The sequence below is a fragment of the Trichosurus vulpecula genome, chromosome 7 (genome assembly GCF_011100635.1).
Source record: "Trichosurus vulpecula isolate mTriVul1 chromosome 7, mTriVul1.pri, whole genome shotgun sequence".
Lineage (NCBI taxonomy): Eukaryota > Metazoa > Chordata > Mammalia > Diprotodontia > Phalangeridae > Trichosurus > Trichosurus vulpecula.
This window is the reverse complement of record NC_050579.1, coordinates 266,798,343-266,809,434: the sequence shown is the minus strand read 5'-3', so window position 1 is coordinate 266,809,434 and position 11,092 is coordinate 266,798,343. Positions and strand designations below refer to the sequence as shown.

Genomic DNA, 11,092 nt, shown 5'->3' with positions numbered 1-11,092 from the left:
TAGAGACTTGTATTAGGAAAAAGTAGTGTAGAGTCAATTGGAGCAGAGAAAAATAATATAGAATTCATCGGAATAGAGACAAGTAGTATAAACTGGAAGTGAGATTAGTGGAAGGGATTACATACAGCGCATTCTATAGTACTCTGTGGGTGGGGCCTTGGGCCCAAAGCCAAGCAAGGAATGAGTCTTTCTTGTTCCTATTCCAGCCCACACTTCTGGTTCTGACCTCAACACTCGGGAATGCTTCTTGGAGACAATGCAATGTCTTTGGAATAGAGTGAGGAGGTTGGTGAAGAATAACCCACAGGGCTACCCAACCTCACCCACTCCTAGAGAGGAAATAGGTGCAGACACCCTATGGTATCTGAAGGACTCCCTCCCCATCTTCCCCTTACTGTCCCTTGTCTCTTCCCTCTTAGTTCCAAATACTCTACCCACTGCCTCCTCCTTACAGCTGTTTAAACTTTCCCTCCTTAAAGGCTCCTCCTCCTCAAGTCCATAGTGGAGGAGCCAGGGAGACATCCATCCTCAAATCCTGGGAGTGGGGGAGGGGCTGGTAAAAGTTGGTGGGGAGGGAAGAAATGGATCAGTGGGGAAGCAGATAGGAATAACATTAAGTGGAGAGAGCATCATTCATAATAACAATAGCTGAGCTAAACAGTGCTTTACAATTGTAGAAAATGCTTTTTTTTTTCTCCATTTTTTTAATTCTCCAAACCACCCAGTGAGGTAGGTGGTAATAGGTATTTTTATGCCCGTTTTAATGGGTGAGCCTCAGAGAGGTTAAGTGACTTACCCCAAGTCTCCCAGTGTTTCTTTTTCTCTTTCTGGGGGAAGGATGGATGGGAGAGTAAGCTGTGAGTCCAGTGCTTGAGTTAGCTTGGGGATGAGGACCTGTCTTGTTTGTTTTCTCCATAGGTGGGGATGGGGGGGATGGAGGTGGGCAGGTAAGCAACAGGAACTTGGACTTGTGCCTCTCTTCCCCCCATACACTCAACTCCTTTGTTTGACCTATTAGGCATTAAGAGAGACACAGATAACAGACAGAAAGACAAGGGACAGAGGGAGGTAGAGAGAAGCATAGAAGGACAGGCAAAGATAGAGATTATTAAAATGCAGAGAGAGAAGAACATGGGAGAATGTGTGAGACAAAGAGAGAGTATGTGGGTAGAGAGAAACACACAGAGAAAGAATGAGACAGACAGAAAAAGGCCAGTTAGTCCCCTGGGGACAAAAGCAGGTTGTGTTAGTACGGAGTTTTGATTGAAACCGGACTTAACAACAAGGCAGAGTAAATGAGATACTGAGGTGGGGTGGGGTGAAAGGGCCTCTTCTCTGCCTCCTGAGTCTGAGCCTACTGGGATTGAAAAGGAGCATACTGACCCACTCCCAGAAACCACCCTCCCACTGCCAGACTGACCCGGTGGGCCATCTCCAATAGGCTGAGCTGTGGTGGGGACTCATTTTGAAGGAAAAGAATGGAACTCAGGGCCCAGAAGATGAACCCGGGCATCTCCTCCCTTGCTCCCCATGCCCCTGATTCCTGGTTCTCTAAGTTATCTGGTTCTCCCAAGGACCCAGGAATTTTATCAATCTATTGATCTGTTGTGCTGACATTTTCCCCTCAAACAACAAAATAAAACCTATTTGTAGTAAGGGACGGGGCTCTGGGGGAGCGGAAGGGGAAGAGATACACAGGATACACTGCGGTGATGTAAGAACAGAGAACATCCCTATGAAGCACCCAGAAGTCTAGTTACCTCTCCCTCAGCAGACCCGGGTTCCTGGCTCACTCATCAGGGCAGGGAACACAAATGGCTACTCCCTGCGTTAGTTCGGGGCCACCACCTCCCCTAATTAACCTTATTAGCCTCTTGCTCACTCACGGTCAGGGCCACCCTTGGTGGGGAGCAAGAGGAGAGTGAGTAACTGAGGCCTGTCTTCATGGGGGCCACCAGCCCGGCTTCCTCCCAGTGGCCAGCACCAGTGTTTATCCCCTCTTCACACTGACTTCCTTTCAGGGACCCAATCCCCTCCCTTACACACCCTCATTCTCTACATCTCAGGTGTCCCCAGGAACCAAACACTATCCTGGTTTCCCAACTACCTTCGAAATACGAAATACTGCAGGCCCTCTAAATCCTCTCCCGTTTCTGTCTCCAAGGTCTTCCTCCCACGAGGGGTCCAAACATCTGTCACTACCCCCTCCCCTTTCATTTCCTAATTCCACACTCCCCTCAGGAACTTTGGTGTCGTCCAAGCACAGTTGTGAAGAAAATGTACTATACGCCATTAAATAAGCAACATATAAATGTGAGATATCACTACTCCCCTCAGGGACCCAAGCACCTGACCCACCGCCATTTCTCTTGGAGGTGGGGGGAGCAGTTAGGTGACTCAATAGATAGAGTGCCAGAGCTGGAGTCAGGAAGACCGAGTTCAACTTTGTCCTCAGACATTTACTAGCCGTGTGACCCTGGGCAAGTCATTTAACCTTTGTTTGCTTCAATTTCCTCGTCTGTAAAATGGGTTAATAATAGCCCCTACCCCCCAGGGTTGTTGTGAGGACCAAATGACATAAATAGCTATAAAATGCTTAGCACAGTGCCTGGCGTAAAGTAAGCGCTATATGAATGTCAGCGATTCTTCTTCTTCTTGGTCACCTTCCTTTTCTTCATCACAGGCACCCAGGTGTCTGGGTCCCTAGCTCCGTTCCTAGAGTCCAACAGAAAGGAGAAAAGCTGGATTCTCATTTTCAGATGCCTGGTTCTCAAGAGGTAAAAGGGAATTGACAATCGTGTTCTGTGTGGTAAGGGGTGGAGAAGTCAGATACCAGGGTTCTGGAGGGAGGGTTCGGGGTTTGGGGTGGAAGCCTGCTGGGGGTGAGTGAAAGCCTAGAGTTAAGACACCTCGCTCACATGGTGAGAGTGGAGGTCCAGGAGTGTGCAATCAGGTCAGGGTGCCCAGTTCCAGGTTAGGCAATTAAGGTACCAGGAGCAGCCAAGTCAGGTGAGAGAAGTTGTTTGGGCCCCAGTGTCCATACCCTGTGTTACCTGATTCCTTGACACCTCTGCTGAACTAGCAGATGCTGCAGACCGATTAGTCCACCAACTCTTGGCCACACCAACCCACCCCAGGGCAACTTCCCGCCCCCTGCCCTTCCTTCCTCTCTTCCCCTCCCCTCTGTGCTGGGTGACTCCTGCCTGGGGAATGTACAGCCCTGCCATAAAGGACCCAGTGTCCAGAGCTGCCATCAGTCAGAAAGCAAGATGGGCACGACTAGGGCAGCCCAGATGGGGCAACGGAAGGGTTGCCCATTCACCCTGATGGTGCTGCTGATAGTTGCCCTCCTCCTGCCAGGTAGGAGACAAGGGAGCCTAAAGGCTTGGGTGCTCTCTGGGAGCAGAAGGTATTGCTGAATGGGAATGAATGGAAGGCAAGATACTTGGGTACTCCAGGTCTGAGAATCAGAAAGAGACCGAGATTAAGAACTCTTGGGGTGTTTGGGGAGAGAGGCTGACTCCTTGGGAGGGTGTGGGACGTGGCACTGGAAGAGAAGGTAACTAGTGATGGAAGGAAGATGAAGAGACAGGACAATGAGAATTGGGATTACATTGTCTAGAAGCGTTGCTGGTGCTAGGAAATTAGGGCGTCCAATTTCAGGGGGCACCACCATGGGGGAGTTGTCAGAGCCAGCTCCTGTGGATTGATTGTTTAGGAATGGGCAGGATGGGCCTCAGCGGCGGAGGAAGGGAATGGGCTCCTAGGGGAGAGTTAAGGGGGCAGCTATCGATGAAAGGAAGGAGGCTGGATCTACACTGAAAAGCAGGATCATAATGTATGAGAAATAAAAGCATTCCTAGGACATCGAGGGGTTGTGGAGATCTGGAGGGAGAGAGAAAAGCGGTGAATGGAAATGCTGTTTCTGCTGCTAATAATAATCTGCTTTAGACTTTAGGAAACATTTTCCTTTTCTTTTCTTTTTTGAGGGGGGAGGGCTAGGCAATTGGGGTCAAGTGACTTGCCCAAAGTCACACAGCTAGTACACGGCAAGTGTCTGAGGCCGAATTTGAACTCAGGTCCTCCTGACTCCAGGGCCGGTGCCCTATTCACTGCGCCACCTAGCGGCCCCATATAAAACATTTTCATGTGCATTATTGTTATTAACATCATTTTAATTTGTTCTTCATGACTCCGAGTTACTAAGCAGGTATGATTTATCGGATGATTTGTTCAAGGTCCCAGGGCTAGTACATGACAAAGCTGTGATTAGAACCTAGTTCTCTCCTGGTCAAGGGTTCTTTCTAGTACATCATAAACGGGACTTGGAGATTGGAGAGGGGAGAATCCCAGTGGTTCAGGGAAAAAGAGAAGGCACAAGTGAGGGCAAGCTGAGCTTGTAAAATGAAGCAGGAGAGGCAAAGTAGAGGTTAAGGAAACCAGAGGTGATGGGCCCTTAAGGGAATGTATGACCTGAGTGAAGTCAGATTCTGATTCCCCAAGGGACATGGAAGCTTCAGAATGTTTACTTCCCAGGTGGAGAATAGAGAATGCAAATGATGGAGGAGTGGTGCCTTTCAGGGCCTTAGTCTCAGTGGAGGGAGAAGTTTCAGGGCGTCCCCGAATCGGGGTGTCTTTGGGTGTGGTGTCTTGCTGGGCTGGTATCAACAGGTTCTGAAGCAACAGGCCTAGATGCTCCTGGGTCCTGGCCCCCACCTTAACTTTCCAAATATCACCAGAAGCAAGATGGAGGATGTCAGGGATTCATTCCTAACCCAAATGTTGACTCACTTGGGTCATTATATTATCTGTCCCTCAGTTTTCTCTATCGCTGTTCCTCCCTCTCCCTACCTCCCCCCAGTGATGTGACTTCTTTCTCTTCTCTGACTTAGTCCTTCCTCCCCTGTTAGTACCCTTTCTACCATATCCCTCCCTGGGCCTCCTTCCCCATCTCTCTTTGCCCCAGTGTCTCCGGTCTTTCTGTCAGTCTTCTCTCACACCTTAGTCTCTCCTCCATTCCCACTGCCCCCATCCCTCGTTCTCTGTCTCTGTCTTTTTGTTCCATAATATCAAAGTTGAGCTTCTCTGCGGTTTTATCCAACTCTCTCTTATTCTGCCTATTTCAGAGCTTCACAAGTCCTGTCACTTCTCAGCAAGTAGATCAAGGCCTCTTCGGAATGTAAAACTTTTGGAGCCTGTGGAGCGGGAGGGGGGACAGGGTGGTTGGGGAGAAAAGGGAAGATTCAGAGAGCTGATGGTAATAGGGATGAAGGAAGAACTTTTATGATTCTACTGAGCTTTTGTCTCTTCCCTCAGGAACCCTGGCTAAGAGTGTCCGGGCCTTCTATGATCCCTGTAAAGACCCCAACAGAATCACCTTTCCCAATGATCCCTGTATCACCGGGAGTAGTGGTTCCAGTAGCTCTAGTGGTTCCAGTGGCTCTAGCGGTTCCAACGGCTCCAGTGGCTTCAGTGGTTCCAGTGGCTCCAGCGGCTCCAGCGGTTCCAGTGGTTCCAGTGGATCCAGTGGCTCTATTGGTTCCAGTGGCTCCAGTAGTTCCAGCGGCTACAGCAGCTACAGTAGTTCCAGTGGCTCCGGCGGCTTCGGTGGCTCCAGTGGCTTTGGTGGCTCCAGTGGGTCCAGCGGCTCTAGTGGGTCCAGCGGCTCTAGTGGGTCCAGTGGCTCCAGTGGTTCCATGGGATCTTGGTCCTCCTATTCTAGTTCCTCTCAGTCTGGCTCTAGCCCTGTTCTATCATCTAGCTGGTCTGGATCTGGCTCCTCTAAAACTGGCTCTGCCATTTCTCAGTCCTCTTTGATATCCTCTGGCAGCAGTGGTGGCAACCCTGTTGTATCTGTCTCTGGTCTAGCACCCTGTGGTCCAGACAATCCTTTATCACACTGTAGTGGGCCCCCTCTCCCATCTTCCGGCTCCAGTTCCAGCTCCCACTCTATATCAGGGGGCCATAAGCCTGTGGTGGTGGTGGTAGAGCAGCATGGTTCTGGTGGCAATCGGGTAATAGCAGGGCCTCCGTGCAGCAATGGCGGGGCTCCTGGCAAGCCTTGTCCCCCTATCACTTCCTCCAACTCTTATGGTGGCTATGAAGTGGTAGGTGGGTCCTCTAACAGTTACTTGATCCCAGGTATGACCTATAGTAAGGGTAAAATCTACCCTGTTGGCTACTTCTCTAAGGAGAACCCCAAGGGTTCTCCGAGTGTTCCCAACTTTGCTGCTGGGCCCCCCATCTCTGAGGGGAAATACTTCTCCAACAACCCCTTCATCTCCAGCCATGGTTCCAGTGTCTCTTACCAGTCAGGAGGCTCTTCCCCACTTATTATTTACCAGCCTGTGGGCACTGGCGGTGTCCAGACTGGGAGCTCTGTGCTTCAGCCTTGTGGGCCTGGTTCCAAAATCTCGGTGGGGCCCTGCTCTTCCTCCTCCTCCTCTTCCTCCTCCTCCAGCTCTGTGGTTCACAGTAGCCCCAGTGGGTCCAGCATTTCCATTTCTTCTCATCCTTGTGGGAGTGGTTACCAGGCCTCCAAAGGGCCCTGCTCCTCCTCTGTCTCCAGCTCCCTCAGTAGCAAAAATGTGATTTTCCAGCCTTGCGTGAGTGGTTCCACCTCTTCTGGCAAACCTTGTGGGTCGGTGTCCTCTTCTTCCTTTGGATCCAAAGTGAGTGGGAGTCTTGAGGGCTCCCCGCAAGTAGATCCTTCAGCAGGGGCCAAACCCTGTGGTTCTAGCAGCTCTGGCAGCATCCCCTGCCGTTCCATTCGTGACCTTCTGGCCCAAGTGAAACCACTGGGGCCACAGCTGGCTGACCCTGAGGTTTTTTTGCCCCAAGGAGGGCCCCTTGAGAGTCCCTGAGTGTAAATACACACACACACACACACACACTCGCGCGCCCGCACACACACACACAGACACACACACAAATGCTCCCTTGGGATGCTGGAGAAAGCTCCAGGAATATAAAGATCCCAGCATGGGGCTGGCTCCACTTCCTCTCTGTAATTTGAGAGAGCTCCTCATCCCAGTATGGACAAATCTCTGCCTCTCCTTGGTGACACCCCTTGAATTTCACCCTTATTACTTTCCCAACCAAAAAGATTCTGTTAGACAATTAATTAAGCTTCTGTTTAGACAATTAATCATTGTCCACCCCACCCCAACACACAATTTATTCTCTCCAAAGTGGTGGCATCTATCATCTTGGCTATCAGCCAAGCATCCCTTCTATCAACACCTCTCTTACAACCCCCACTTCCCAACCTCTTTTCATCAAGCCTAATCGGGTCAAGCCCAGTCTGTTGCTTGTATGTCTCGTCACACTGCTGTGGACCCTAAAGTGGTGGAATTGTGTTATCACCTTGACAATGTACTAAATAGTCCTTCATGCACCTGGGGTAGCTGCTGAAGCTCAAATGCCTCTTAACTGCATCCATTCCTGCCCCTAGTCTCCCAGTCAACTCCCTACCTAACTACCGTTTCCTCTGACTTCAGAACTGTTCTGGAGGAGAGCTGTGGTATCCTTAGAGAATGGAGCCGGTTCCCCACTCTCTCTGGAGCCTAAAGCTGATGGTAGATCAATAAAACATATACCGAATTTCTACTTTGTGATTTTTGTGGTCCTCTTATGTTGCTATGGTCCTCCTTTGGGTTCCCCGCCCCCTCCTGCTAAGGTTGCCCATCCTTCACACCTCTCCAAAGAGCCTCAGATTCTTCCCATTTTCCCAAAGGTTTGTTAGCCACTGTAGAGATTCTTGTCCCTCACTCTCCAAAAGAGGTTAAAAAGTGTCCTGTTTGTTTCCCTTAAAGCGTCTCCTGTCTCCTCACAAAGACTTTCTGGAGGTTGCTTCTACTTCCCTACTTGAAGTCACCTTGCTTCTATAGACTTCGTCCTCACCTGAGTTCCAGGGACAGCTGTGCCCATGGGAAAGATCTAAATGCCAATCCATATGGGGACAAAAGCAATCACAAGACCACATTCCTGGCCAGCGAACAGGAAGCCCAGGGTGCTGACATATCCTGAAAGTTAGGAGAGGAAGACAAGAAAGGTGGAAACACTTTATGGTGAGGGTGGCTGAGTAGGAAGCCTAGATCCCAGGCCTAGATAAGAGAGGTTCCAGCCAGGTGACAGTCAGCTTGAGGAGAACTGAAGCAGATTGTATCTTGTCCTATCTTCACCTGGCCTGGTTTGGTCCATTCTCCCCTCTCTCTGAGTTCTAGAGTAATTTTCTCCCTCCCAGAGGGAGACACGTTCTCATGTCTCAAGAGAAGGAAGGATAGTTGCTTTCCTGGGGAGGGGATGGGAAAGGAGTGATCACTCTGCAGGAAAAAAAGGCTCTTGGAAAGAAAGAAGAATGGGGGGAGGAGGAAAAATTATTAGTTATTAAATGATTAAGACTGTCATTTTCTGGGGAGAAGGGACTGAGGGTGGAGAGTAGGAGGTATGTGGGAGAGGCTAGATGATCTGAGGGAGGTAAGGGAGGGACAGGAAGAAGAGGAAGTGTGTGTATATACATGTGTGTCAGAAATGGGGTGAGGAGGAGAGACAAGGAGAGACCTTTCTTGTGCACAATAGAGAAGAAGGGAGGGGTGAGGAAAATTGGAGCATCTTCATATCCAGGGCAGTGGGGACAGGAGAAAGAGTGGGTGAGTCTGGGGGGGAATGGGGAAAGGTTCTCCTACCCCTGGAGCATCCCAGTGCCTTGTGGAGAGCTGGGATACCTTCTCCAAAGGCTCAGAGCTAGGGCATGGTCCAGGATGTAGGTAACACCACCCTATTCTCCCTGGGGCATCCAAGTGACACTTAAGTACTCACCGTGACTTGGATTAGGGATCTGAGAGGAATGTATGATTTATAGTCTCTTAAATCACTGACCTGGCCTGTTCCTACACTATGCCACCTCCCTTTCCAAAGAGAGGATAAAGTGCTGGCAGTTCTTGGGGTTACAGGAGACAGACACAAGGTATAGAAGAGATGCAGAACCATAGGACTTGGAGCTGGGCTTTCCTGGGTCTGTTTATGATCAGTCTTCATCTTCCAGGTATGGGGATTATTGGGCTGAACACCGGGGTCCTTGGAGGGAGCAGGGGCTGTAGAGAGAGAATCCAGGTCTGTGGGATGAGGGAATGAAGAGGGGAGTGACATTCCTGAGTCTTTGGAGGCAAGTAGGTGTTGGAATGGAGGGTGGAATGAGGGAAGGAGTTACAAAACATCTGGGTGCCTGAGGGAAGTGGGGATCTAAACTGGGAGGCTATATGGTCCCTGTAGAGAGCAGGAATTAAGGGGAAAGCTCTGAGACCAGAAGCCTTTGCCGGTTTTTTGCTTTTGTTTTTGTTTACCTACCCTATCTCCCTCTTCTTTCCTACCTCACCCCACTGGGGTCCCCAGCTTTCTCTGCCAGGAGCATCAGATGGACCGAGGAAACAAACCTGCAGGATTTGGGATCGGACCCCCTGTTTTCTGGATACCCCTCCTTGGTAGACCCCTTGGGATCCTCCATTCCTGACCATCCTTGGCTCAGACCACATCCTCTGTCTGATAGCTCAGAGACTATTGTTCCTTTGGGCCCCGATGACTCTCTATTTGACCACTCTTGGCAGTATGGAAATTCTGGGCTCCAAGGATCTCTCCTGCATAAGGGCGCATCAGTCCAGGGCTCCCTGCCCTCTGATGATACTTGGCAAATGATGGCTCACACATATGATGATTCTTTGCCTGACAGTCCTTCCCACCCTATTGGTGCAATACCCTCTGTGGCTAGTGGGTCCCAGACAGTAGTTACTCCTCCAGGCTCAATCAATTCGTCCCCTGATACCCCATCCCTCCTCAAAGACACTGAGTCTAAGCGGCCTCCCCGTTCTGATCCTCCAGGGCCACAGGCAGAAATCCCTACCCAGCGCTCTTCCTGGTCCCTCAACAACCGAATTCGTCAGAGGCCTTTGCCTGGTCACCCATGGGGGACTCAGGACATTAATCCTGGGGTGTCTTGGGGGAGTCAGGGTCTTGGGACTAGAAGGCCAGCTAGACTTCCTGTGGGAAGCTGGGGAATTAGCAATCAATACCCAGGTACCAGCTGGGGGAACCAACATCAGTATCCAGGCACTAGCTGGGGGGGTAATAATAAATATCCAGGTACCAACTGGGGGATTAATACTAGATACCCAGGTACTAGTTGGGGGGTTAATAATTGGTACCCAAGTATCAACTGGGGAGGCAACAATGGATATCCAGGGAACAGCTGGGGGAGATATCCAGGTACCAACAATCAATTTCCAGGGAACGTGTGGGGAATTAATAACCAATACCCTGGAGCCCCCCGCCTTCCCAGCTCTTCCTGGAATGTCCCTCCTAGATACCAAAATCACCCCTGAGACCCTGGATTCTAGTGGGGTCCGGGGATGTATACGTGGCCCTAGAGACAAAGGGAGAAATGTGTCCCAGGGTCAGGTGTCAGACAGGGGGATTTGCTCTGTTCTCATGCACTTAGATACTGACCTAAATTCAGGCACCTGAATTTCAGATTTCACCATACCTCCCCAGCTTTAATTGGTAATCACCCTCCCGAAGCTTCATTTCCTCTTAGAGATACAGACATACCGCCCCAAGGGTGAAAACTACAATAAAACACGGTTGCCGAACTTGAAATATTTTGGTCTGTTTCTTGCTCCAAGCAGAAGTTTTATTCCTTTTCAGAAATGCTCGTGTTGCTCTTACCCTAATGTCCTCCTCTGGCTCACCCTAATTTGTCAGAACTCATGACCCAGGTATTTGGAAAGGATCCTTGCACTAGGAGCCTGGGTGAGAGCTCAGAGAGGAAGGCAGAGAAACTGGGGCTACCTGAAAAAGAAGATAGGGGAGTGAAAATGGGGAGTAGGAAGGAAGGAGGGTGTATGGGAAGAATGAGGGTGGGACAGAACAGAGAATGCAAGCCCTTCGATTCACAGAGACACAGAGACAGGGGCAGCTAGGTGGTGCAGTGAGTAGAAGACCGGCCCAGGAGTTCAAATGTGGCCTCAGGCACTTGACACATGTACTAGCTGTGTGACCTTGGGCAAGTCACTTAACTCCAACTGCCCTGCCTTCCCCC

The 11,092-nt window shown here is 50.3% G+C and overlaps 2 protein-coding genes across 2 annotated transcripts; both read left to right on the top strand.

Moving 5' to 3' along the window:
* Positions 1-3,269: 3,269 nt before the first annotated feature.
* CDSN (corneodesmosin) lies at positions 3,270-6,863 on the top strand. The gene is made up of 3 exons (XM_036769058.1): positions 3,270-3,360; positions 4,208-4,210; positions 5,317-6,863. Exons 1-3 carry the CDS (start codon positions 3,270-3,272, stop codon positions 6,861-6,863), a joined length of 1,641 nt encoding a protein of 546 aa, XP_036624953.1.
* Positions 6,864-8,979: 2,116 nt separating this feature from the next.
* C7H6orf15 (chromosome 7 C6orf15 homolog) lies at positions 8,980-10,376 on the top strand. The gene is made up of 2 exons (XM_036766288.1): positions 8,980-9,046; positions 9,394-10,376. The coding sequence occupies exons 1-2, from the start codon at positions 8,980-8,982 to the stop codon at positions 10,374-10,376; spliced, it is 1,050 nt and encodes a 349-aa protein (XP_036622183.1).
* The last annotated feature ends 716 nt before the right edge of the window (positions 10,377-11,092 follow it).

Coding starts and splice junctions, on each gene's coding strand:
- CDSN (XM_036769058.1), top strand. CDS start 3,270: ATGGGCACGACTAGGGCAGCCCAGATGGGGCAACGGAAGGGTTGCCCA.
- C7H6orf15 (XM_036766288.1), top strand. CDS start 8,980: ATGCAGAACCATAGGACTTGGAGCTGGGCTTTCCTGGGTCTGTTTATG. Junction 9,047..9,393: donor GATCAGTCTTCATCTTCCAG/GTATGGGGATTA, acceptor TGGGGTCCCCAG/CTTTCTCTGCCAGGAGCATC.